Raw genomic sequence first — 27,981 nt, 5'->3', positions numbered from 1 at the left:
TGATCTCAAACTTCGGTTATGGAAAATGCAATCACTGGGGGACACTGGGTGGAGGGTACAAGGATTTCTCTAAAGTGTCTTTGCAACCTGCTATAAATCCACAGTCATTGCCAAACAAAAAGTTAAATACAGGCGTCTTACTTGAACAAAAAGACAAAAACAAAACACTTTTTTAAAAAGAGCTTCATGGGGTAGTGATCCTGATGGGCGGGCTCTCTAAGGAGTGGGGATCTTGCCTGGATTTACCCTCTCTGGCTCTCTGGATCCTGATCTGACCTTTCGCTGTTTACCTGTCTTGAAGGATTCAATATTTCTACCTCTCAAGTATTTATGTTGCAAGAGGAGCCTGCAAAGAGCAATGTTTAACCAACAAAAGCATCGATGTTGCCACCATGGGCTTTGCAGTGCCCAGGTGGGAGCTCTAACTGGGAGTAGAGGAGAGGTGCCTGTCAGCCCTCACGCGTGGTCCCCGATCGCCCCAGAACTGTGGACGTGCCTCTCATTTCCGCCCCTCCCAGTAGAGCTCCCCGGGCTCAGCCCATTTTCCTTCCCAGTGAGGAGAAGGGAAGAGGGGATTGAGGGCAGTGGTGGTGCTGTGGGGACTCTTGTTTCCCTTCTTGTCATTGTCTTCCTTTTATTTCAGTGAGAGGGACACACACACACCGCACTCACACACACAAGCTGCGGGACCAAGGCCTTTCGGTGGACAGTCTCTGAGCTGGGGGCGGGCAGGGCCGGCCGCGCGGCTGCCCCTGCGCTCTGGAAGCCGGATCCCGGCAGTCCACACGGGGCTGGGGAGGCAGGGGCGGTGCCGTGCTTGGGGACTCGGTGTCACAGTGCGGGGGAGGCTTAAACGTTGGCTTTCTTGCCTCCGCCAGGGCTGCCTCCTCTCCGTTCCAGCCGGCTGTAGGGCTCGAAGGCCGAGGAGCCGAGTTCATAGCCAGCAGGCAGGTCCAGCAGCGGCGCAGTGGAGAAGCCGAGGGCTGGCGGAGGAGGTGGCAGCGGCGGGGACGCGGAGGCTGAGGCTGAGGTCAGTGGGTTGAGGCACGGGGAGGAGTTCCTGGGGTCACCCAGTGAGGTGGCCCTGTGGCCAGAGGGCGGGCCCAGCGAGCCAGGGGTCAGCGCCAGGAGGCTGGGGGCCCTGGGCACGGCCAGCAGCCGGCCCTGCTCCAGCAGCCGCAGGATGTTGGAGGTGGCAAAGGCCTCGGAGGCCGAGGAGGACGCCCGCTTCTCCAGGTCTCTGCTCTGGTCTTTCTTCTGCTTGGTGCGGCGGTTCTGGAACCAGACCTTCACCTTGGGGCGGAGGGTGGGGAGGGGTGTCAGGAAGGGAGAGGGGACAGGCGAGGCAAAGTGAGGGCAGGTGGGAGGAGAAAAGGAGAGGGAGGACAAGGAGGGCAAGGGAGTGGGGAGTGGGGGAGCAAAGGGGGAGTGAAAGAGGGAAGAGAGCATTCAGAGTGTCCTTAAGGTCTTCCCATACCGGCCTGCTCTGGGCGACTAGGAAGGGACCCCGCCTCCAGATCACTGGCCATGGGGTGTGATCTAGAATGTGGACACAGATGCCTGGTGGGCAGCGGCCCTTGGCCTTGCAGAGTGCTCACCCCACAAGGGGCCCTCTAAAGCATGGGGCCTGGGGCAGGGGCTGGCTGCCCAGTGTGAGGACCATCCCACCACTCCTGGTCTTGACCCCCACACTGCCTCTGAAGTGAGCTTTCTGTCCCCATCTGTTTGAACCTTGCAGCAGCCCCACCTCACCCCCTACAAAGGCCTCCAGGTTTCTTAATGTGACAGCAGGTGTGACAGCATACAGCAGGATGTTGAGGGGGGCTTCCAAGGGCCACACACTCAGACCTGGGGACAAAGAGGTGCCAAGTCCTCCACATCTTCAGTGGAGCCACCAACGAAAGGGCAGAGAGAGCCCCTTTCTCATGTCTATGAGAGCAGGCAGGACCAGCCTCTACCACCTCCCAGCACCTGGTGCTCCAAGCCCTGTCCTGGTCTATAGAAGAAACCAGAGGCTGGGCGGGAAGCAAGGTGGTCAGCCCCCATGGTGCCAGGATTTCCTCCCCACTGTGAGAAGGAGAGGGTTCCCCCCTCACGGCAGGCAAGCAGCAGGCTCTGGAAGAATCATGTGTAGGGACTAGAAGGGCCTGAGAGGAGAGTCTGAGACTTGTTCCCCAGCTGGGACACTTGTCAGACCACAGCATCTGTAGGCCCAGCACTGCTGCGCCCAGATTTGTGTTCCAGGAGTACAAAGGCTGTGCTCTCCTCTGGCCTGCAGGTTTCAGGAGGCTGGCAGCTGGCTGGGGCAGTGTGTACCAGCAGGACAAGGCGGGGGCCACGGAGTGGAGGGCACGCAAAGATAGAGGACGGGGAGGCCTTGCTGGTGGCCTCCAGCTTTGGGAGGGCGTAAGGGAGGCCAGCCACTCCTATGGCTCTGGTGAAGGAGCTCAGAGGCGAGGAGGAGGAGGCAGGAGTAGGAGGGCTGCCTGGCTGAGGAGGGGGGCTGACAGAAGGCGCCCTGGGGCAATGCCTCACGACCCTGCCTTCTAGGAGCAACCACCCCTCCAGAGCCCTCAGCTGGGAGTCAGACCTGTTCTGAGAGGGGAAGGGGAGGAAGAGGAGATGGGAACAGAGTTTGGTGTTATAAATAGTACTGGGCTGAGTTTCAATGACAGAAAGTAACCAGAAGGTTATGGGATCTACCCGAGACTGTGCCTCATTCATTCGCTCAATCGTTCATTCAGCCAATGTGTGTTGAGTGCCTACTGCCTGCTGGGCGCTGCCCGCCACACGGGGGGTCAGCCGTGATGAAAGCGGAGCAAATCCTCGGTGGAGGGGACAGCATGGAGGGGAGACGGATGAAGAAGGGCAAAGGAGAGCAGCCAGGACTGTTGGGGCACAAAGTGCCTCGAGCAGTGTCTCTCAGATTATTCGTGCTGAGGAACCACTTTTTAAAGTTCCTAGTCTTGTGGACCAATGTTTTTGGCAAATAAAATTAAAATGAATTACACTTCCTCTCCATTTCTGCACTTAACCGGTCCCGGACAGATAAAAGTTTGCGGGGGACTCCAGCCTAAGAACCATACTTGGAGAGACACCTGTTTGGGGAAAGGCTGCAGGATCAAGGGGGAGAGGGAGGGGAGGGAACTAGCTTATTACTGGGGGGGAAACACGGCCTCTCTGAAGAGGTGATATTTGAAGGAGATATCAGTAAGGGAAGGCTGAGGGCATTTGACCAAATATGGCTGAAGGAAGCTACTGGAAAGAAGAAAACCTTTCTAAGGTTGTCACTCCCAGGAGCTCGATTGCTCTGGGAAAGAGTCCCACCAAACCCTTGGGGAAGTGGCCCTGTATGTCGCTGCATTCCTCTCCCCTGCTGGGAAGTCCCCAGGCTTCTCTGCCCTGGTTAGCAACCATCCTTGTAGGACCTAGGCACCACCCAAGAACACCCCAGCCTCAGTTTCTCATCTCAAAAATGGGGACAAAAATACGTGGGCTGTTGCAGGGATCAGATAAGGAAGTCCTGTAGAGGGCCCCCGCATGGTGCCTGGCCCACCCTGAATGTCAGCCCCCAGCTCTGAACTAGGGGGAGACGACAGAAGTCAGGATTCCTGTCCTGGGGAAGCTGAGGGTCTAGGGGGAGGGTGGCACTGACCCACTCCAGGCAACAAAGGGAGTGGCAGTAACAAGAATGGGATCCATAAGGAATGACAAAGCTTTCATGACAAAGCCCTCTTGTAGCACGGCTTTGGAGGCAGCAGGGAGAGGGAGATGGGGGCTGGCCCTGGGTGGGGGAGTCTCCTGGGGAGGAGGGGAAGGGAGGCAGAGGCTGGGGTCTGGATGCCCATTTCTTGGGCCCTCATGGGCCATGTCAGGACTTGTCAATCCGGGCTGCACTTTGAGATTACTTGGAGTCACTTTCTTCTAATGCTGATGTGCATGCCCCATCCCAGCTCACTAAATCAGAATCTCTAGGGGGTGGGGCCTAGACGTCCATATTTTTAAAAAATTTCTGGGTGTGATTCTAACGTGTGAACTGTGGTAGAAGGTGCCGGGGCTGCAAAGGTGGGGGAGAGGCACTCCGCCCATCTACTCCCTACCATCAGGCCCACAGTCCCTAAGGGGCTCGGCAAACAAGTAAGAGAGGCTCAGAGCCTCTGGGCTCATCCCTCCTTGCCTCCAGGAAGCTTTCAGGTCCACCGCAGGGCCACCCTCTCTCAGGGTTAAATCTGGATACAGGTCCTTTAAGGCCTAGTTCAGTCACCTACTGGACAGGTCCTGTGCAGAAGCATACTTCCTGAGGTGCTGGCCTCCCCTTGCCTTCTTGGTGCCCTGCTGCCTCCTCCCTCGCCTGGTTCCCCTGAACTCAGTGAATGCTTGGGGCCCTCACGCCCTCATCCCTTGCTGGACCACAGTGAGCCATGGCCGCACACCAGGGGAGGGGTTTCCAGCTGGCTGCCAGGACTAGGGGGGTGTTTTCTGGGGGATCATCGTCTATCACCCTCTCTGGGCTCATGGTTGGTGCTAAATAAACCCCAAGCCTCACTGTGGATTTGGAAATGGCATTAATCCTGAAGAGGCTGCTTCCTGTGACTGTGGGCACGACCTGTGCGTGGTCCTTGCGTATCTGGGGCAGCCCTGGGTTTTGTAACCCGGAAGGTGCCACCTATTCTGTTGCTCTGGATGAAGTCGTCTGGGGCAAGGGGATGGGTATGGCGCTGAGGTAGTCACATGGAGAGTAGCTGGGGGCAGAGTCAGGGGAGCACCAGAGGGGAGGGCTGCACGGGTCCAAATGACCTTCAGCTTCTGCTCTCGACTAGGCCTGGCTACGCCATGGTGCACAAGACTGTGCCTCCTGTCCTACCCCTTAGGACTCCATCTGTCATCTGAGCACACTTGAAGGAATCTCTTATCCCTTTCCCCAGAAGAGCCCAGACCAAGACCCTGAGGTAAATCAGAGAAACACCAACCCCCAGAGAAAACTCTGACATTACCTTCCTGACATCTCCCCTTGGATCTCAAACGGAACTGATCCAAAAAAAAAAAAAAAAACCTCCAGATTCTTCTCCCACGGTCCTGCTCCTTCCCAGCTTTCTCAACCTGTTTATGTGGCATCAGTGACCATTTTTCAACATACACCTGTTCCCAACCACTGCTCTTTCCCTTGCCCTGTGCACATCACTCATGATGAGCAAGTCCTAACAGGTTCTATCTCCAAATCAGAGTATATCTCAGATCAGTTCACTTCTGTCCTCCACCATCACTCAGAGTTTGAGACAACATGGCAGTGGCCCACCTTGTCCTCTCCTTCTCCAGATGTCAGAGTGACCTCTGTAAAATGCCAGTTCTCCCTTCAACACTTCACCATGGCCTCTAAACACTATCTGCTCTGCCCTACCTACCTTCCCTATTACCCTCCAACTCCAGCCATGCTGGCCTTCGGACACTTCCAGAACATTCTATGCTAGTTCTCACCTCCAGGTCTTCACAGTTACCCTGAGTCTTGACTCCTCTTCTTCTGGCTCTTCCTCTGGCTGTCTCTTCCCTGTCATTCACACCTCAGCCCACTGTCGTTTATCTCCTCAAAGAGGCTTTTCCTGACAACCTCAATGAAAGATTTCTAGTTTCTATCATAACATGTTTTAGCTGTCTCATAGCACTCATCACTCTTTCAAATGCTCTCTTTCTCTGCACAATGTAAGCTGCGTGAGGCCAGGTCCCTGGTCTGTTTTGTTCCCTGCTATGTCCCCAGTGCCGAAACGGTACCTGGTACACAGTAGGTATTCAGTAATATTTTTGAACAAAGGTATGGGTGAATATACGGAGAATTCCACTGAATTTTAGCTATATAACCTAGGGCAAGTTACTAACCTCTCTGAGTTTCCTGAAATGGGGATAATATTACCCATAAAGCCACCTTTTTATAAAGATCAGATGAGTTAATGAATGGGCCTGCTTGATTTTTATTTTTATTTTTTAAGATTTTTTTTTCTTAAGTAGGCTCCATGCTGGCCTTGAACTCATGACCCTGAGATCAAGACCTGAGATGAGATCAGTCAATGCTAACCAACTGAGCCACCCAGGTGCCCCTAAAATATTTTATTTTTAAGTACTCTCTATACCCAATGTGGGCCTTTAACTTATGACCCTGAGATCGAGTCACATTCTCTACTGACTGAGACAACCAGGTGTCCCAAATATGCCTGCCTTAAATTTTGAGCATGTTATTTAACTTCTTTGTGCCTCAGTTTCCCTCTCTTTAAAGCAGAAATAATAAAGGCCTATTCTGGTATTTAAAAAGTGTACATATTTATGGGGCGCCTGGGTGGCACAGCGGTTAAGCGTCTGCCTTCGGCTCAGGGCATGATCCCGACGTTATGGGGTCGAGCCCCACATCAGGCTCTTCAGCTATAAGCCTGCTTCTTCCTCTCCCACTCCCCCTGCTTGTGTTCCCTCTCTCGCTGGCTGTCTCTATCTCTGTCGAATAAATAAATAAAATCTTTTAAAAAAAATAAAAAGTGTACATATTTGACCTTTGTCCCTGGTTCTTGATACAGAGCCCCTAAAACCTTTGGAGTTCTTTGAGTGATAGGAGTGTCTTTTATTATTGAAAACAGCCCCCTTTAAGCCACAAGGTGACTCAGGGTGGGCCCTGCAGAGTTTCAGGAGCACTGGTCCCAGAAAGACCACACCTGTGATTAGAGGGATCTGGGGAGGGGAGAAGGGTGGGTTACAAAAACTCTTTAACAATAGGATTTGGAGTTTCTGGGTTAATGAACATGTGGAAGTGCTGGGGGGTGGCACACCCAGAAACCAGAAATGGTACAGAAGCTCCTCGAACACCCCATCCCAACATCTTGCTCTATACATCTCTTCCATTTGGCTCTATCTCCCCTGCCACCAAATTGGGCTATTTCTGAGTTCTATCCTTTACAATATACCCGTAAATGAAAGTAAAGTATTTTCCTGAGTTCTGCGAGTCATTCCAACACCCTGTCAAACCTGAGGAGGAAGATGTGGGAACCCCCAGTTCTAGAGCTGGCCAGTGAGAAGTACAGGTGGTCCGCTGGGACTTGCACCTGGCAGCCGATGGGAGACTGTCCTGTGAGACTGAGCCCTACGGTGCATCGGCTGTGCTCATGGCAGGAGTCAGCGTCAGAACTGAACTCACTAGTTTGACACACAGTTGGTGAGAGAATGGGAGAATTGGTTGCTGTTGGTGTTGGGAAACACCACACACTGGGTGTCAGAAGTGTGGTCTGAAGAAAATCCTCACTCCCCTCCCACAGGTCTTGGCGAGGACTACATGAGTTAGGCCGTGTCGAGTACTTAGAGCCTGGTACAGAGGAAGGTCTCCGTAGAGGTTAGCTGTGCCTTATAGTAGTTGCAAGACCTGGGGCTGGGGAAAGAGAAAGGACAGGGGTAAGCAAGAGTCAGGAAGTTAAGGATTCACTGGGGGGGTCTCAGTTTGCCCAGCTGTGTGCTAAGCTCCCTAAGGAGACCTGAAAAGATGTGGCTTCCAAACACATTCTTGTCCTTGGGAAGTGTGTGCTAGCTGGTGCCCACCACGCACGCACACACACACACACACACACACGAACACACGCACGCACACACGCACGCACACACGCGCACGCACACACACACACACGAACACACGCACTTTACCAAGCCATGTGGAAGGGTCTCTAGGGATGAGGTCTTACGGAAGTCTTCCTGGAAGAGAAGGGGTTTGGTCTTGACCATCAAGGGCCGGTAGGTACATGTAGGGTGTCTAGGGGGCATTGCAGGGGAAGGATGAGGACCGAAAAGGAGCTGCTGGCCTGGGCATCTGAGGTGTCCTTGGTGAGCAGAGTTTCAGGATAGAGTGTTCGGGCAAAACTAGGCCAGGCAGAGGGCAGTTAGGATAGGGAGGGGCAGGTATCGAGGGGTGACCCTATGCCTGATTTCCCCCCAGGAGCTCTGGCCTGGCCCAGCCACCGCAGCCCTCTGTCCGGCAGAGCCTGGCTTTCCAGCCTCCGGACTGAGCATAGCTGGAGCCAGGGCCTCGGGCCGTCTGCGGGGTTGTCCAGGGCTCTGCAACTGGCCGCTGCAGGAAAACAGGTCCAGGCAAAGATGGCCCGGGCCTGCAGGACGGCAGCCACCCCTGACTCAACTGCAGTAGGGGTGCCAAGGGAAGGACAGCAGCAGGCACTGCGGGGACCTCCCATATCTGCCCTCAGCCTTCTCCAGGAAGCGTCCCCCTCCAGACTGTCGGCCTCCTCACTCCTCTCCTTCTTTGCCTCTTCCGGTTAAGTCCTGATTTGGTCATCGTCATGCATTTGTTGACTGAGCTCCCTCACATATGAGATTAACCTACCAGAGCTCTTGCTCAACTAAGGGTCCCCGAGTCATTCTTTACAAGCTCCAGGATGGTTGTGGGTTTATAGGTAGCATGAGGATGCCAGACTGCTTGCCCAAGTCCCAGCTTGGGAGCTTATTAGTTGTATGACCTTGGGCATAACCTGTCCTCCTCTGTAAAATGGGACAATACAGGTAGCTACATCACTGGGGTGTTGGGAGGCATTGGTGCATTACCATATGCAGAGCCCTTAGAGCAGCTCCCGGGCACAGCGAGTACTAAGGGGTATTATTATCATTATTGTTATTATGTATCTCTGTGACCAGCTTGAAATGTCTCCATTCACACAGAGTGGCAATCACTTTACAAAAGCTTTTCCTTTCGGTTTAGCTTATTATTGTTAAAATGCCAAGCCCTTCCTGGGGGAAGGGGGTGTTCAGACTCCTTCTTTCCAGCAAGAACTTCTAAGGCACAGTGGAATCAGGGTATGTATGGAGGGTGGGGAAAGGCCCAGAATGGGGAAATGAGAAGTCCCCAACCCAATTCTGTAATGTTTCTTCTCTTCTCTGGAATCTTTGTTCCTGGCAAGCCAACCCCTCCCTATCCTTTCTTGCAGGGTCCCTCCTGCACCAACAGCCCCCTGAGTCACTCCTGCATCCTGGATGCCCCTCCTTCCTATTTCTCTGGCCATTTCCCATATTCCACCCAAAGTGCCTGATGCATTCGGAAGGCCCCCTGTTGGCCTATGCCAGCGCTCTCTTGTCGGCGCTGTATTTACCGCTCTGGTTTACCTCTAATTCTAAGCTTTTCCCTAATGCATGTCTGAACTCCTCCAAAGCTGGGTCTCCCTGTAGCAATCCACAGGCCTCATACCCCAAAAAGTCCCCAGGCTTCAGGGCAGGGGTGGAGAGGCCTGGCCCTGATGTCTTACCTGGGTCTCGGAGAGATTCAGCTGGCGGGCCAGCTCAGTGCGCTCACGGCCCACCACGTACTGGCAGCGCTGGAACTCCATTTCCAGGTGGTAGAGCTGCTCGGCCGTGAAGGAGGTACGGGTCCGCTTGGGCCGGTCCAAGTCCAGACCCTTAGGCAGGACGATCTCCCGGATGGTTCCTTTGGCGTCTGCAGGGGCCATGAAAAGGGGCCAGTTAGTTCACTACTTAAGGAGTTAGGGCACCAACAATCATCTTCACAAGAGGCAGTGTGATCTAACGGGGAGCTCGTTGGGCCTGGATCTGGCTTTGTGACCTCGGACAAGTGGCTTACCCTCTCTGCGCCTAGCTTCCTTAATCACCCAATGCAGTAATGTTGTATCTATTGGGTGTATATATGTGAATGGGCCTTATTACAAATTTCAAGTCCACTACCATAGTCTGGGCAGAAAGGATTCGCTCTGACCCAGCCAGGATTCTGTTCCCTCAGCAGAGTAAAACAACAAATGGAAAGAGATATACCAAGTCCTCAAGTGTAGAGGAAAGGGTGGGTTGGAATTGGGTCTGATCAGTCAGGTAAGGCTTACTGGAGGAGGAGCCCAAAGCCAGGTCCTGAGCTGTGGACGGGTGTGCACGCATGGGTGAGCGCTCAGTCCACAGACCCTCCTGGGGTCCACGAAGAGGCTAGCCAGTATGGGGTGGAGGGCAGCCTGGGGAGCTGGGATCCCCTGGAAAGAGCCCAAGGACCACTGCTACCACATCAAGTTGCTGGGGTGCCTTCCGGAGGGGAGATTTCTACCACTCCCCATGTACCTAGTTCTGAACAGTAGGACTGCCCTCCTGGGTTCTAAACCAATGCCATTCATGCATAGGGTCTCCGATATTTTGAAGCCTACTTAAGAGAGGTTGAAATCCTTGCAGCCTACATTCACCAAATATTCCCACTCAAAGAACTGAGAAACAACAACAAAATGTTCAGCAAAAGTAAAATATGAACTGGAGGTGGGGGCTTATGAATGTATACCTCAGCTTTAACCATAGAGGCAGAGACGATCCATGTTCACCCTCTGGAAGCGTACGGCAGGGCTGCTCATGTTTCAGGCATAATAAAAGCTGACACCTCTGCCGAGTTTGCTCTGGGCCAGACACTGTTTTAAGCACTCGAACCCTCCAATGTCTCGGTGAAGCTGGAACTATTATTAGTCCCATTTTACAGATAGGGAAGTGGAGGAACACATTTTAAGTAACTTATATGAGGCCACACTGACAGGGTTCCATCAGCCATATAAACACCCTCACTTTACTTTATGGATACCATCTTTCCGTAATACTTAATGATTCAATGGATAGGTTATAATGAAGAGAACTTTGGTCATGGTTACAAAAAATGGAATCTTCTGGACAGCTTCCTCGGTGCCCTGGAAGGCATAAGAAAGAGCCTGCATTTGAGATGCGCTGTCTGTCAGGGGACTCCTGTGAGCCTCACCACGGGGGATTCTACTTTTAGAATCCCTGCCTAGGGGGTGAACTTGACCCCTCTCCCTCGGAATCTTCCACCATATGATTTATGAGACTGGTTCTTTCTGGCTCCGGCCAGGGCCCGCTCACATTTCCTCCTCCAGGGTATGTGTTGGCTCCTTGTAGGCTCCTGCCTCGAAGATCCTGCCCCTGATCTCAGAGGTGCTCAATCAAGCCTGGGGAGAAGCCGTGTCCCGGTCAGGGAAAGCAGCCACTCTCACAGGTGGTCTCCCCCCACACTGGGCCCGGCTTGTGAAGGCGCTGGGCAGAGCTCATCAGATGGACATGGGCCCTGCTCTTGAAGTGGTGGTGGGAACCACAGGCCTTTTGGGACAACTCAAGGTTTCCCTCTCTGATACTTTCTACATTCCAAAAAGGTGGGGGGTAGTATTTGCAACCCCATTGACTGGGTCCCTTTTGCTCAGGTCTTATTATTTCCAATTGCAAGACTCATCTGAGAACCCCCTCGCAACACCCAAGTGAGTCCATCTCCAAGGACCTTGATTTTATTAAAAGTGTTTTGGGGGGTGTAGACTGGAGGAGGGGTGGTGAGCCTCCTGGAGAACACCTGAGCCTGTGCTCCTGACCACTGGGGTCAAATCACACACGTCCCCCATCCTTTCCTCCTTGTAGAAGAGCTGAGACCAGCATTCCTGCCTCAGGGAACAGTCAGCTCTTCCTCGCAAGGTCAGGGAAGGCAAAGGCAACTTGCCCACCGGATATCAAAACATGCCATAAAACTAAGCAGAGGAAGAGCTATTCAACCTCGCCAGCCATTAGGGAAAGGCAAGTTAAAACCACGAGAGACACATATTAGAATAGCTAAAATAAAAATCACTGAGAGTGTCAAAGGCTGGCAAGGCTGCCGAGAACCTCGATCTCTCATATACTGCTGGTGGGAACGGACAGGGTGCAGCCACTCTGGAAAATGACCTGGCAGTTTCTTAAAGGGTTAAACATACACTTACCATAGAACCCAGTGACCACACTCCTGGGCATTTATCCTAGAGAAACAAATCTTAGGTTCACAGCACAACCTGTAAATGAACTTTCATAGCTGCTTTATTTATAATAGCCTCCACATGGAAACAAGCCGAATGTCCTTTGGCAGGTGAGTGGTTAAGCAAACTGGGGTACAGTTATACTATGGAATATTACTCAGCCATGAAAAGGAATGGCTATTGACAGACACAACAATTTGGATAAATCTCCGGGGATTCTACTGAGTGAAGAAAACCAAAGTCGGTCCCAAGATAATACAACAGTGATCACAATGACTAAGAGAGGAAGAGAGCGGATCTGTGTTGCCAGAGGTCCGGTAAGGGAGGGTGTGACTATCAAGGGCTAGCATGAGGAAGTTCCTTGACGGCAACAGAACGGTTCTCAATTCGTGGTGGTTAATATATAGATCTTTAAAAGCGGCCAAGTGTCATAGAACTATATATAAAGGCAAAAAATGAGTGCAAGTAAAAATGGGTGAAATTTGAGGAAGGTCTGTAGTCTAGTCAATTATATTGCTCTGATGTCAAGTTCCTGCTTTTGATAATGCATTATAGAGGAACGCCTGGGTGGCTGAGTCAGTTAAACATCTGCCTTCGGTTCAGGTCACGATCTCAGGGTCCTGGGATCGAACCCCACATCAGGCTCCTTGCTTAGCGGGGAGCCTGCTTCTCCCTCTGCCTGCCACTCCTCCTGCTTGTGCTCTCTTTGTCTCTCTGACAAATAAGTAAATAAAATCTAAAAAAAAAATTGATAATGTTTTATGGATATGTAAAATGTCACTTTTGGGAGAAGGTAGGTGATGGATACACAGGACCTCTCTGTCAGAACCTCTCTACTATTTTTTACAATTTCTGGTGAGTCAAAAATTATTTCAAAATAAGACATTAACAACAGCAACAAAACATGCCATGAAGCTACAATGAGGTTTTGTCACAGAAATGGACAAACCCATTGGTGGGAAAAATACAGTAGTGTTTCCCCAAAATGCCTCTGAATTCCACTTGTGACTTGTAAGGTGATTTTAAATGGTACATAAATAGGGGCGCCTGGGTGGCACAGCGGTTAAGCGTCTGCCTTCAGCTCAGGGCATGATCCCGGCGTTCTGGGATCGAGCCCCACATCAGGCTCCTCTGCTATGAGCCTGCTTCTTCCTCTCCCACTCCCTCTGCTTGTGTTCCCTCTCTCGCTGGCTGTCTCTATCTCTGTCAAATAAATAAATAAAATCTTTTAAAAAAAAAAAAAGATTCTCTCCCTCTACCCCTCCCCCCCAAAAAGAATTAAAAAAAATATTTAAATGGTACATAAATAAACATTTGTCATTTCAAAAGTTATGCACTTATTTTAATGTTTACTAGAAAGAAATGTAAATTTAAAATATGCTTAGGATGAGGCAGAAGTAGGTATTTAATCTTAAAATGTATTATACTAAAATATTAAGTAAATAAACAGAACATGCATATAATGGAAATGGTGAAGATGATATTCAACTGACTGAAAATCAGGGAACAAGGGAATCAAGAGTGCACAAGTAGGCCCATATATACATATTGATAGAGTTTATGATAATGGGAGCATTCTAAATAGAAAAGGGTTGGTCTAGTCAATAAATGAATTAAGTAGATTGGTGACCATAAATTATCTATTTGGAATAAAATTAAGTTAAATTCCTGTCTTTCATCATAAATGACAATAATTTTCAAATGGATTAGAGAGAAAATCATAGACTATAAAATGATAAAAGCACTAAAAGGAAATATAGGATGATATTTTTATAATCCTGAGCTTGGGAAGAGCAAGATATAAAACTCCAGCTGTAAAGGAAAGACAAAAGGGTATATCCGACTATATTAAAGCTCATGCCTTTTGTAGGACAAAAGCACCAAGGCCAAGGTAAAATTTTTGAAAAATTGAAGAAAAAGCTTCTTTAAAAGGTGAAGAAATTATATATAATGCAATAATAAATGATTTTTAAAAAAGGAAATAGTCCATTAGAAAAAAATGGTCAAGTAATTTATCTGGGCCGTTTATAGAAAAAGATGCCAAATGACCAATAAACATGAAAAATGAGCACAGCTTCACAGAAATCAGGATGATGCGAATTCACACAACAATGGAAAATCATTTATCTCCCAAAGGACTGGAAAGACATTAATGAATGGTTCATAAATCAATGATGAACTGTAGGGATGCCACACTCCCATTCAATGTTGGTGGGACTATAAATTGTCACCACCTTTTAAGGCTGAATTTGTCAAGATTAAAGACACACATAACTTTTGCCCTAGCAATTTTATTTTAGTGAGTGCTTATCCAGAAAAGCATACACTCATGTGCTCCAAAGTAATGTAAGGATGTTTGCTGCAGTGTTGTTCAAAATATTGAAAATTTGAAAGCAACCTCAAGGTTCCCCGCAAAGGAAATGGCTGAACAAATTATGGTAATTCATACTACAAAATAGAGTGCAGCAATTTAAAAGAATGACAAAGTATCTATATGAACTGACATAAAGTGAAAGGAAGTTATAGAATAACATACGCAGTAACATCCCACTTATGTAAACGAAACAACTATGCATATTCAACCCTTCAACATATATTTAATGAGCACCTACTATGTGCCAAATACTATTCCAAGGTCTGGAGATATAGAAATGAGCAAAATAAACAAGATCCTTATTTCCTTAGACCTTGTACTGTGGACAGAGAAAAACAATAAATTTAAAAAATGAATATGTCTGTAAAGACAAATGCTGGGCAGACAATAAAATGAGATAAAAGGATATTACTGACTCTCCAAATAACCGAAAGCCAATAACCATAGTGTGTGTGTGTGTTTACTATTTTAGCTGTAACAGTCAGAGAAGGCCACTCATCAAAGTTAAATTAGTGAATAAATCTGAATGCTGTTCACCAGTATTTCCAACCCCTCCCAAGCACATGGTAGGGTTGCACTAATTTTCTGCCCTTTGAAATTAGATATGACCATATGACTTACTTAGCCAAAAAGGAAAGGTGAGGTCACCTTCCGATGAACACTTTCAATGCTGGTTCATAATTTGCCACACCCCTTCCCTCCCACTGGGATGGTCCTGGAAGCAGGAATCAAGATGGCCGTCATCAGCCTGGGTCTCTGAGTACCAAGCTGATCCTGTGCCCACTTGTGATGCACTGATCACATGAGTGAGAAGTACACCAGTGTTTTGTTAAAACTCTAAGATTTGGGGTTGTCTCTGAGGCAGAACCTAGCCCCCTGGTCACAGCCCTCTTCCCTGAATTGTTCCTTTTCTGGGTGTAGTTTGGGGGAAGCACCCGGAAGAAGGGACAGTTTTAATTCCAGGGCCTCCTTGCGGGTAGGGACTTGTTAGGGTGAAAATGCATGAGTCTAAAGGGAATGCCTCCTGAGGCTTGCTGCCTTTCTGGTCTCCTCAAAGAGGGGTGAGCCCTAGGGGGATGGGAGAGGGTGATTCTGTCCGAGGAGCCTTTGCTTTGGGAGAAGCGGTCATCTCTGTCTGATGATGGCTAGCCAATGCCCCTGACCTCTAGGACCAGATATTACCCACTCCTGGTCCCTCTCCCAGTAGACACCCACAAAGCCCTCCCTGATTTCATCTCCTAGCACCTGGGTAGTTCCTCTGCATGAGAAGCTGATAACGAGCTGATTTTTAAGTGTGACAAGGTCTTTCCTGCCTTAATCTATAATGTGATTATTATAAAAATTCATTGGGAAAATTGAAAATGGAAGAATAGTGAAGAAACAAGGTGAAAGAATGGGGAGAAAATGCTTGCATTACCACCCAGCAGAACATATTACAAATCTATAGCAACTAAAATGGTATGATGCTGGCACAAGAGTCTGGAAGCAAATCCATGCATATATGAGGATTTCTAGAAAGAAGACATTTCAAATTAGTGGGACAAAAGACAGGATTATTAAAGACCTGGCTTTTGGACAGTTAGCTCGCTATTTGGAATAAAGTAATCTATCTCACACTGCATACAAAAATAAACACAAGATAGATGAAAATTTTTCATATAAAAATAAGCTCTAAAAATTGAAGAAAAACATAGACAATTCTTTTCAAAGGAAAAGAAATGACAGATTTGAGTACTTAGAAATAAAAGCTTTTGCAGGATGAGAGACAGTTAAAAGACAAATAACAGATTAGAAGAAAATATTCAGGGGTGCCTGGGTGGCTCAGTCGTTAAGTGTCTGCCTTTGGCTCAGGGTGTGATCCCAGCTTCTGGGATCGAGCCCCACATCAGGCTCCTCTGCTAGGAGCCTGCTTCTTCCTCTCCCACTCCCCCTGCTTGTGTTCTCTCTCTTGCTGGCTGTCTCTCTCTGTCAAATAAATAAATAAAATCTTAAAAAAAAAGAAGAAGAAGAAGAAAATATTCATAATACCTGCATAGCAGAGTCCTAATGTCCAGTACAAACAGCCTGATGAGTAAAGTCAAACAGTGGGAAACTGAGCAAATTATATAAAAGGGTTATTCAGAGAAGAAAAAAATCCAAGTGTCTAATAACTATGAAAAAATACTCAAGCTCAGAGGGAATCAGAGAAAATGAAAGTTAGAATAGCACATGAGATATAGTTTTGTCTTTTTCCTAATGCCGTATTTTATCTATCAGACTGGGGAAAATGTGCTGGCAAAAATGAGGGAAAACACAGGGTCTCTCAAGCTCTGTCGTTAAGAATATTTGTAGAGGACAATTTCATAATGCCTGGCTAATTTAGAAACTGCATAATTCCATTGTCCTAGAAATTTTATAGAGGTTTCTACTCCAGAGAAATATTGATACACTTTGATAAAGACAGACTCACTGTTTGTGGCATAGTTTGAAAGAGAAAAATAAAGGAAAAAGTTGAATGTTTATCAGTGGAAATATTGTTAATAAAATCACAGTATTAGTCATGCCTTTGGCTTTTATGTAGACATTAACAAGAATGAGGTACATCCCCATATACTGACCTGGATGGACATCTCTTATATACTACTATATAAAAACAGCAAGTATGTACAAACCTATGTTTATGAAGAACAAAAAGTAAGACTACACTCTGTGTGTGTGTGTGTGTGTCTGTGTGTGTGTGTGTGCTTGTGTCTACATAGGATCAAGTCTGCAGGATGAACACCTCTCTTCTGTTCACTGTTCAGGAGTAGAAGCTGGTCAGGGAGGAAAAATTTTTCCTGATCTTACCTTGTGTATATGTTTGTTCGGTTTGTTGCAAAGACTATGTAAAAAAATTGAGTTTTATCTTCGGTTGGAGAAGAACTTTTTTTTTAAAGATTTTATTTATTTATTTGAGAGAGAGAGAGAGAGAGAGCACGAGCAGGGGGAGTGGAATAGGGAGAAGCAGGCTCCCCACTGAGCAGGGACACGGGACAGGATCCCAAGACCCTGAGATCATGACCCGAGCCAAAGGCAGAATCTTAACTGAGTGAGGCACCCAGGCGCCCCAGAGAAGGACTTTCTAACAGAGAACTAAAAGCCCCAAGAGAAATGACCATTAGATATGATTACAATTTAAATTTGAGTTCAGAAAAAAAATCTCACAGCAAATTTTTATTTTTTATTTATTTTTTTTTAAAGATTTTATTTATTTATTTGACAGAGATAGAGACAGCCAGCGAGAGAGGGAACACAAGCAGGGGGAGTGGGAGAGGAAGAAGCAGGCTCATAACAGAGGAGCCTGATGTGGGGCTCAATCCCATAACGCCGGGATCACACCCTGAGCCGAAGGCAGACGCTTAACCGCTGTGCCACCCAGGCGCCCCACACAGCAAATTTTTAAAAAGGGAAAAGATTTGGGCATATCTGCAACATATGTCACAGAAAAAGGGATTATTTCTTTAGTATAAAAATAGCATTCACAACTATAAGAAAACAATAAACAAACCAACAGAGAAACAGCTAAGCACATGAATAAAAGTTCACAGAAGAGGAAATTAAAATGAAGAATAAGGGGTGCCTGGGTGGCTCAGTCCTTAAGCATCTCCCTTTGGCTCAGGTCATGATCCCAGGGTCCTGGGATCAAGCCCTGCATCAGGCTCCCTGCTCAGCGGGAAACCTGCTTCTCCCTCTCCCACTCCCCCTGCTTGTGTTCCCTCTCCTGCTGTGTCTCTCTCTGTGAAATAAATAAAATCTTTAAAAATAAATAAATAAAAATAAATAAAGTGAAGAATAGTATATGAATATATGCTTAACCTCACTGGTAATTAAAAATGCTAATAAAAATTTTTTTTCCCTTGAAAATATCTCACTCTAAAAGCTTCAGTGTGCCTGGGTTGGAAGAATGAAGAAAATGGCACATTTATACACAATTGCTGGGAGTACAAATTTTTGGCATGAAATCTAGAAATATCTATCACAACTTGAATACGAGATATGTGAAATAATGCTTATTATTTTAAACAGTTTATTATAAGAAATTTCAAACATATACAAAATTGCAGAGAATAGTGTAATGAACTCTGATATACCTATCCCCCAACTGCAACAATTATAAATTCAGGAACAATCCTATTTCTTCTCTATCCTCATCATTTTAAGCAAACCTCAGACATCATATAATTTCATCCAGAAATATCTCTATATGTATCTCTAAAAAAGATCTCCTTTAAAAAACAACCACAATACTACTGTTACAACCAAAAACATTACCAATCATTCCTTAATATAAAAAAGTCCTACACGTTTCCACATTTTTCAGATTGTCTCATAAATGAGAATTTAAAAAACCATCTGCCTAAATTAGGATACAAAGATGTTCACTGATGCATTGTTTGTAGTAGTGAAAAGAGTAGAACCAACCTAAATGTCCATCAGTAGGGGACTGGTTTAATTAATTATATCTGCAGAATGGAATATCACACAGCTGTTACAAAGAGCAAGGCAGTTCCAGACAACAAGATTTCTACAAATGTTTCTAAAATGGAAAAAATTTTTGCAAAAAAAATTCCCACTCTTGTAACATATAACTTATACATTTATACTTTTCAATTACTAGAGAGAGTTTGGGAGGTTACATTCTGGAAGTGTACATGCTTTATGTGGGGGAGAAGTTTCAATTGATACCAGATATGGCAAAACAGCATGGTTGGTTTTGTAATTGGAAAGTTATTTTATACATCAGAAAATAAAAGACATCAGAAACAAATTAGAAGGAAATTATAAACTTAAAAAAACTGTGACACATATTGAAAGCAATGAGCTACTATCCTTAATGCAGAGTTTCTACAAATCAATAAGGAAAGGAGTATTTGAACGTTAAAAGAGGTCAAAGGAAATGTGTTAGTAGATAATACCAGAAGAAATATACTGGCCAGTAAATATGAAAGGATAGTCAATTTCACTAATAATCAATGAAATAAAAATAGAATGCCAATAAAGTACTACTTATCACCTATACCATTGACAAAGGTAAAAAAGATATGTAATGCCCAGTATGGGCAGAGGGAAAAGATGAGGGTATAAACTGCAAAGAACAAGATGACAATATGAGGGTATAAATTGCAAAGAACAATTTGACAATATCTATCAAGATATACAGTACAAACTGTGATGGCAAGATTTGGAGATACAGATACTTTTAGGCATTGCTGCTGGAGCTGGGGCAGGGGTCCAGGTGGGAGGGGGTGGGGTGGTATACCATCTATGGAGAGCAATTTGGCATTCTCTTCCAAATTACAAGCACACCCAGTAAACCTGCCTTTAGGAACTTCCCTGACATATACCTATGAGTTTACTTATTGCAGCATTGTATATAATAGCAACATACAAAAAAAAAAAAAAAAAAAAAAAAAAAAAAAACAAAGTGTCCACCAATAGGGCATGGGTTATGCAGCACACGTTATGGTCCACCCCAGCCATATAAATGGAATACAATGCATCTGTGAAAAGCCAAACAAGAAATTCTTTACATCCCCAAATATATTGGTAAGTGAAAATAGCAAGGTACTGAAAAATACAGAGATGTTACCATCTGAGTAAAAATAAATAAATAAATAAATAAATAAATAAATAAATAAATAAATGCAAGAAAAAATAATAGAGCGGCCCTGACTTGCATAAGCATGAAACGGTTTTGGGAGGAGAAATTAGAAAGGAAAAAATAGCTGCCTTAGAGCCGGGTGGGAGCTGGAAGACGGAGGGCAGGGATGGGAGAGATTTTTCACCGTGCACCTAAAACAACACCACGTTTTGATGAGCTAATTACTATTTGCGAATTAAACAAAGCATGTTTTTAAAAATTGTCGTGTGTGTAAACCTTTTCAAGCAGCAATTCCACTGCTAGGGATTCATCTCACCGAAACAGTCAAGCGCGCAAAGACCGGGGCTTGGAAGTTTATTCCGCAGTGTTTCTGTTATGAAAAACGACCGAAACATCCCTCCAGAAGTTGGGAGAATTCGGGCTTTCCCCAACCAAAGGGATACTTTTGTTTCAGTCACGGAACAGCGCGCAATGGTTGACCCGAAAAGATGACCCCTGCGGATTAAATGTGTTTAAAAGGTTAAATTGAAAAACAGCTTCTGTCATACGATTCCGCTTTTGCCAACGTTTGCATGCCAGAGTGGGAAAATCTCCGGGAAGGACACACCTGAAACTGGGAACCGTGGCCATTTGGGGGAGCCTTCCACCGCTTCGGGTTTGGTTTTGTTTTGTTTAAGTTGAGCACGTCTTGCTTTTTGTAAATTCAATCCTCTGTCTGCCCGTCTATAGTGTGAGTGTGGCCCTGCGCCCCCGGGTCGTCGCAGTGCGCGACAGCAGGAGAAAAACACGGAGCAAACGCGGGCTTAAAATCCAGAGATTTTAAGCTCCAGCGGATGGCTGGAGGCCTGTGAACTGAGCGCGGAGGAGGGGCGTAAATTTATCTAGCTACTTCTTTCTCACCCCCTGGCTGGCTTCGCGGGTGGAACCTCACACTAACAGCCGCAGACAGAACAGCCGCAGACAGGCGGGAGACTCACTACCGATCTCACCGCCTGCTCCAGCCGGGACCGGCCTCTAGGCGGCCTCCCCGGCCCTGGGGACCCAGCTAGGAGTCAAAGAAACCTATTTGAGGTGTTCCAAGTTTTATATTTCGGTGGTTCCCAAAGTAGAGGGCTGCACTAAATTCCAAAAATATGGCATTGGCAATTTTATATTTTAACAATTATTCCGTGTTCTGGCACCATCACCGTTTCCTAGAAGGAACAATATTGTAACGTCAAAAAATGAGGAAGTCATTTCAGAACGAACGTTGTTTCTGGGGAAGGGCGTTGCAGTCTTCTATCTAGTGACATACGCGACGTTGACAGTTTTGTCTCCTTTCATTCACTCGACAAATATTTACTGTGTCCTCTGTGCTAAGAACACATCTGGGGAGATCATGGATTTGGCGGGCGCGGTGACCTCTTCTGCGGTCCTGTCGCAGCATCAGGACCCCGGCTCCGGGCTCCTGCCTCCCTCGAATTTAGCACGGGCCTCGCTTCCCCGCCACCTCCACCGGCGGCCAGGGCGGGTCAGGAACCCGCACTTCCCAGTGTCTGGGACAGTCTCTTGTTTGGGAAGCTCAGCGCTAGCAGCCTCTGCCGGCTCGGTCTGGCACTTAGGTATTCCTTAATGTTTGTGGAAAGAACCAAAGGGTGAAGGGCAAGACCGCAGGAGAACATGGGAGAGGGGGATGGTCCGAGAGGCCTTTGCGGACCCCAGCTAGCACCTAGCAGCCAATCCCACTCCATCCCCACCCCGGCTGCACTCTGGGCCCTGGCTTTTCCACATCGGTCCACTCCTCTGCTTTGTGGACCAGATCTGGTCCTGGCGCTGCTGCTTCTTTCTGCATTGTTCGACGCCACCCTGGCCCCCGCAGGCCCTCCAACCTCCCTCCTGAATGGAGTAGGGTAGGAACCAGGCGCCTAGACTGCTCAGCTCCCAGGGATTCCTAGGCAGGCCCATTCTGCCTCCATGTCTTCTATCAGAGTTTCTCAAACTGGGGTAGGGAACTCGAGGGGATACACTGCTGTGTATCCCACTACCGACTTTACGAGGAATAAGGCCAAACTTTATTTTTTTTAAAGATTTATTTATTGGGGCGCCTGGGTGGCACAGCGGTTAAACGTCTGCCTTTGGCTCAGGGCGTGATCCTGGCGTTATGGGATCGAGCCCCACATCAGGCTCCTCTGCTATGAGCCTGCTTCTTCCTCTCCCACTCCCCCTGCTTGTGTTCCCTCTCTCGCTGGCTGTCTCTATCTCTGTCAAATAAATAAATAAAATCTTTTAAAAAAAAAAGATTTATTTATTTATTTTGAGAGAGAGCATGCGGGGGGGGGCAGGGGGGGGAAGAAGAGAGGGAGAGGGAGACAGAGTTTCAAGCTGGCTCTGTGCTGAGTGGGGGGCCCAAAGCAGGGCTCAATCTCATGACCCTAAGATGATGACCTGAGCGGAAACCAAGAGTGGGATGCTTAACCGACTGCCTCTGCCAGGCGCCCCAGGCCAATCTTTATTTTATATTAAGCAAACAGGAAATAGAAGCATAATTAATATGCTTTGTGTGCCCCCCCAATACAAATCAAAGAGATAGAGGGAGGGAGCTCAGGGCCACTATGGCCCCAGGCTCAGTCAGGGGTAATTGAGGAAATGGCCTAGAGCCAACAGGACCCATAAAGGCTCTCTCTCCCTACAGAATGCACAATAGGCCAATGCCCAAAACCGGTGCCATCCATGGACCTATATCAGCCCAAGGACACCCCCCCACTGTCCCCTCCTTCCCCTCCAGTGCAAGTACTCACTCACTGTCCCAGCCTCCTTGCCCTGCAGGGTGAAGGCCATGGAGGTGGGGGATGGATGTGGAGAGGGTGGGGGGGCACCTAGAAGCTCTGACCCTGCAGGTGTGTGTATGGGTGTGTGTGTGTATATGTGTGTTGGCACGTGGGCGCGGTGCACACTTGGGAGATGTGGCAGTGGCTCCACAGGCACTGGAGCCCAAGCTACCACCCTGAATAACAAAAATAGCATGAGAACACAAGGAGCCTTGCCTAGTTCCCTGAAAATGCAAACACACACTGTGCAGAGACACATCAACAAGACGACATATTTGGTAGCTGGGGCTGCTTCTGTGTGTGTGATAGGGTGGGAGGCGCATGTAGATAAAGGGAAAAAATAAAGACCAAAAGGATAGTGCCTAGTCTAGTTAGACCCTTGATGAGAAGTTGGGTCCTTCTGCCAAAACAAAGCAAAAGGAAAAACAACCATAAAACAAAACAATCCCAGCGAAATAAAAAAAGAAACCTAATACATCTCCACAAGCCCCCAAACTAAAAATGAAAATAAACCCAATATTCCAAAGTGCAGTCCCCTGCATGAGCCATTCAAACCTTTCAACTGCGGCTTGGGGCCTGGTCCTGGATAACTTCATCTCTTAACAGACTCGCATTGACGCTAGGGTCCTGAGGTCCACCGAGGGCCCGAGAGCTGCAACTCACAATCCAGTGCTCATTTCAATACAACAATCTGCTCCGCTTTCTGCGTTGCCAAAATGCCCCGCTGGGCAAGTGGGCAGGTGTGCTTTTGCGGAGCTGCTGCCTCTTGTGGGGTGAGGCCTGCAAGGTCAGGGCTGAGCTTCTGTAAATCCAAGTAGAAAGCGAGCAGATTCAAAGGGAAGCTGAGCCCAGATCTGGCTGCTGGAGGGGGGAATCTGCTCCCCCCAGGCCGCTCTCAGCTCCAGCCCCAGAAACCTTGGCCCCTCGCCCAGCGTCTTCGGATGAGTCTGGCAGCCAGGGCTCTGCCTGGTGGATGCCGTTGTGCAGTCCGGAAGTGTTCAGAGGTTTCCCGTTCTGCACACACCAGCACTGCCCCCAGGTTGGGGCTGGGGGTGGACTCCACTAAATTCAATGCCTCCCTTCCCCACACCCACATGCACAACAAGAATTGCCAGAAGGAGCCAGAGGCCCTGGTCTTCCTGGGTTTTCTTCTGTCCTTAGCCGCCGTGTGCATCCGACAAGCTCCCCAGCGAAAGCATTTCAGCTAGTGGGTGATGGTGTGGGGGCCAGTTGTTCCCTCAGTCAGGGACCCCTAATTTTTCCTGTCGTGCTCCCAGACAGAGAAGTGTGGAAACGAGGAGAGGAGCTCCCCTGTTCTCCCAGCATGGGAGCGCTCTGGGGGCAGCGTGACCCTGTTCCACTGGGAGTCCACGGTGCTCACACTGAGTTCAGGACAGAGGGTGCAGCCAGAACGGGGTTTTGACACCCAGAGGCCTAAGGAACCACTTCGGGTGAGCAGGCAGTGGCACTGAGCCTTGTTCATAAAAGTCGGTGACAGGAGCGGGCCACCCTGCCGGCTCTATCCAGAAGGGTTGTCAAATGTGCGTCCGGATTAATCTGGGAATCACATAGGTGCATCTGAGTACGCGGGTGTGTGCACAGACTGTGAGGTTGCTGCAAGTTTTGGGTGGAAGTTGGTCCGCGTCTTCTAACTGCCAGCATCCCGGCTCCACCGAAAAGGCCGCCACATCCGGTCTGCGCGGCGCAGTGAGGGCCACGGCTGGGAGGCGGCTGCTCCGGCGGCCTCCTGCTTGGGCTGGGCCCGCCCTTTCCAAACATAAAACAAAGGATCCCCCATCCATGCTCCTCACCGGCCAACGGGCTGTGCACTCAGAACTGTGCGGTGGCCTGCGCAGCGGTATGGCCCCGTGGAAGGCTGGCTGGGTATGCTGCGGAGTGTGCGGGCACGCCTGTTGTGCACACGTGCCTGTCATCCTTGTGGCGTTGTTTGTGTCCGCGTGCGGCTTGAAGCGGCCTCCATTTTGAGGTGGGGATGCTGCAAGGTCGGCCTCCCTGGCTCCCTGACCCGCATTTCGCAGGGGCAGCAGGAAACTTGAGTGATTGGTGGATCGAGGGTTTCTCGAAGGGGATTGGGGAAGGCCACACCTCGTGGTCTGCAAGGTGGCACTAATCCTCCTTTCGGCAGCTGGTTCTGGACCCCTTGGCTGCTCACCTCCCAGAACAGGCACAGCATTTTGCCAAGGCAAAAAGACACCAAGTTCCCTACAGGGGGGGTGAGCTGGGGGAGGTGTCTGAGAAAGGAGGCCCATTCCCTGAGTGGTTTGTGGGTCACCTCAGAGCATCCCCCTTTCATTCAACAGAATAGTTTTGGAGATCCTGCTGGCTGTTTACAATTTTATAGTCATCACCTCTGACCTTTAGCGCTGACTTTCAAGATGACAGCTTTAGGTTTCTATGTGCAATGAGGAAACTGAGGCACAGAACGGCAAAGAGACTGGCTCAAATTTAAAGGGCTCTAAGGCCAATATTACAAACCAACTTCATTTAATTCCAATACACACGATTTCCTTCTATTCCCCTGTGCCTTGGGACTCCCCCCAACAGATCAATGTGGAAAAGCGAAAGAAGTGCAAAGACCTAGAGGAAGTGGGTTTTTTCCCCAGAATTCTCACCCCATCAGCCACCTAACCGTCTCAGTGATGACAAACGCCTCCCTTCTGCCTTTTTATGATTTCCTCCAAAAGTACTTTGGGAGGGTGTGTCCTGGGAGGTCAAGGGCAAAATGTACTCTCGGCTTAAAGCACACTGGAGGGACAGTCATCCTGGGGCCAAGGTGCTACAGACTTCCCTTTACCAGTGCCAGGCCTTTCATCTGTCAGAGACTCTACCCTGAGCCCCGGTGGGGCCAGGAGAGACATAGGTGACCCTGGCTAGGAGGGATTAGGGCTAAACGACATGCCAGGTATCTGAGCCTGAAATAACCTCTTTTTCATTAAATGAGAAAGGGCAGAGGGATTTAGGAGGGCCTCGTTCACCTTTTATTGTTTTAGGTGTGTAAATACGCCCTCTATGCTACATTTCCATTATATTGTACGAAGATAATGGCATTGCTGTAAGCGCATACATGCATTTATAAAAGTATATCTCCTTAGATTCACACAAGCTGTCCTGCATACAGTGCATGTGTGGGGGGGTGCCCATCTCTGCCCAGCAATGGATCGCTCCTAGAATGGGCGGCCTCCATGCTACCACCCGGTGCCCTGCTATGAGTCTCTACTTGGGAGTTATTAAACTGGCCATCTGAACACAGAATTTATTTGTTCTACATGCAGAGTTAGAGTGGAAGAGATGGTAGGTGGGCATAGCACTCGCGATTGTCCAGAATTCACAAATACCCACAGATGGGGTATGAGGTGGTGAGTGTCACTGGCAGGGACAAGAGGGTCTTAATCTGGGAGTGTGGGCTTAGGGGGCTGATTTCTTCATTTCTAGAAGCCCTGCAGATTTTCTCAATGGAACTCCAAGCTGGCTGCTGACATCTCGTATTCAGGACACCCTATGAGAAGGGATCTAATTTAATCCCAGGCGCCCTACAGGTCCACAGGCCTTCTGGAATTGCTGCTGGGTGGGGACCACCCTCATACTCGGTCTGTAACTGCCCGACCCAAGCCTGCCCTCAGAACAGTGCCCCATCTCTAGGTGACCACACCTGACACCAGGAGTGCTTCCAGAAGACCAGGGTCCTTGAGTCTGTGTCCAAGACAGTCATCAGCCGACTTTAATTGGGCTGCCTCTGTGCTCAACACTGGCCCTGACCCCCATTCCCAGAGCCACTCAAACCCAGCAGCTGTGGGAAAGCAGGCCAAGTTATCCCAGTCTGTGTGTGGGTGGCCCTGGTCAGATGAGACAAGCTCGGGATCCTGGCGCTGGAGTGTCCTGGGGCCAGCGTCAAGCTGGTTTCCCTTCCCTAGGCGGTGGTGGCGGAGGAAATCATCTCTGAGCAGTGGACTCCCAAAGCCTCTTGGCTTGCAAGCGGTTGCTCAGGAAGTAGAGGCAATAAAAGGGCAGCGGGAGGAAGCCGCGCCAGGAGTTGGAGAAGGAGGCCAGGGGAGCCGTTACCCGCGTGTGGGCTCTTCTGGGCGCCGAGTCTGCCGGCGCTCCGAGATGGTGGGGGAACAGACCTCAAGCTCTGGCCGAGGCCTAGGGACAGGCTGACGGCGAGACCCCGAATCCCCTTTCTCCTCCCACCTCTCTGGGCGAGGCCCGGATCCGGCGAAAGCTGTGCCTAGAGCTTCGCGTGAGGCTGGCTTGGGGGTCGGGGAAGTCTCGGCCTGGCAGCGAGAGGCCAGGCAGAGCCGGGTACTGGGGCGCAGTACGGAAGCGCTTGCAGGAAAACAGGGCTGAGGAGAGCTCGGCAGAGAGAAAAGGCCAGGCAAGGAGAGAGGAGGGAGAAGGGCGAGGGAGAAAGGGAGAGACGCGAAAGGCCAGGCCGGGGAAGGCCGCGCCGAGAGCCGGCCGGGCCCAGGCGCCGCGAGGAAGTGCGAGCCGAAAGAGCGAAGCCCAGGCGGGCAAGCGCGGCGCACGGCGCCCTCCGCGTCCCGGTGCCCTCTTCCGCGAGCAACCGGAGCGGTCTGTGTCGCTGGGAAGGGGAAACGAGGCTGGTCGGGCGGCGGGGACGCGCCAGGCCGCTGAGCGGAGCGCCGGCCTTTTCCTCCCGTGGTTCCGGACGCTGGTCCGTCCTGGTCCTGACCCCGCCGAGCGCTCGTGACGCTTTTCTCCGCACCCGCCGTTATGGACGCGGGGCGGGGACCGGCTCTCGGCATCCCGCGCTTGCATCTGTGCCCCCGCCACCGTCACCTGCTGGGATGGGCCTAGGGTGAGCGGCCGGCCCGAGAGGCTGAGAACTGTAAGGCACTGACACGGGGATCTCCCTGGTTCCGTTCGCCGCTTTGTCCCCTGCACTCCGCTCAATGTTAGCACACAATAGACGCTCAGAATAATATTTAACGAATGAATGACTGAGTGGTGATTGACTGGTTGAGTGTGTGAACTGGGAGAGGAGGCAGCGTAAGGGGTAGGGTGGGGGTCCGGTGGTCCAGGGCCGCGAGCTGTCCGCTTACCTCGCACCAGGATGCGGCGGCAGTGGTCTGCCTCACCGAGCCCGGGCTGGCCGTCGCTGTCGGCGCCGCTCTCCCTGGAGCCCGCGCGGCTAGAAGCGGCGGTCCCTGCGATCTCCCTTGGGCTGCGGCGGCCGGCATCAACACCCGAGTCCTCCGCTCCGCCTCGATCCCCGCCGCGCCCGCCGCGAGACTCCCGGCGTGCGGGACCGCGGTCGCGCTCGGCGCCCCCATCGCCCATGCCGGCCGCCACCGCCACCTCCGCCACCTCCGCCACCGCCTGGCCAGCCTGAGCTAGCCAAGCTCGCGGCTC

At 49.4% G+C, this 27,981-nt stretch overlaps 1 protein-coding gene across 1 annotated transcript; it reads right to left on the bottom strand.

Moving 5' to 3' along the window:
- Nucleotides 1-206: 206 nt before the first annotated feature.
- On the bottom strand, nucleotides 207-27,970 carry VAX2 (ventral anterior homeobox 2). The gene is made up of 3 exons (XM_034659335.1): nucleotides 27,672-27,970; nucleotides 9,273-9,460; nucleotides 207-1,293 (listed from the first exon to the last, which is right to left on the bottom strand). Exons 1-3 carry the CDS (start codon nucleotides 27,907-27,909, stop codon nucleotides 850-852), a joined length of 870 nt encoding a protein of 289 aa, XP_034515226.1. The 5' UTR covers nucleotides 27,910-27,970; the 3' UTR covers nucleotides 207-849.
- Nucleotides 27,971-27,981: the final 11 nt, after the last annotated feature.

This window comes from Ailuropoda melanoleuca, chromosome 4, assembly GCF_002007445.2.
Source record: "Ailuropoda melanoleuca isolate Jingjing chromosome 4, ASM200744v2, whole genome shotgun sequence".
NCBI lineage: Eukaryota > Metazoa > Chordata > Mammalia > Carnivora > Ursidae > Ailuropoda > Ailuropoda melanoleuca.
This window is presented reverse-complemented; position numbering and strand designations above follow the sequence as displayed.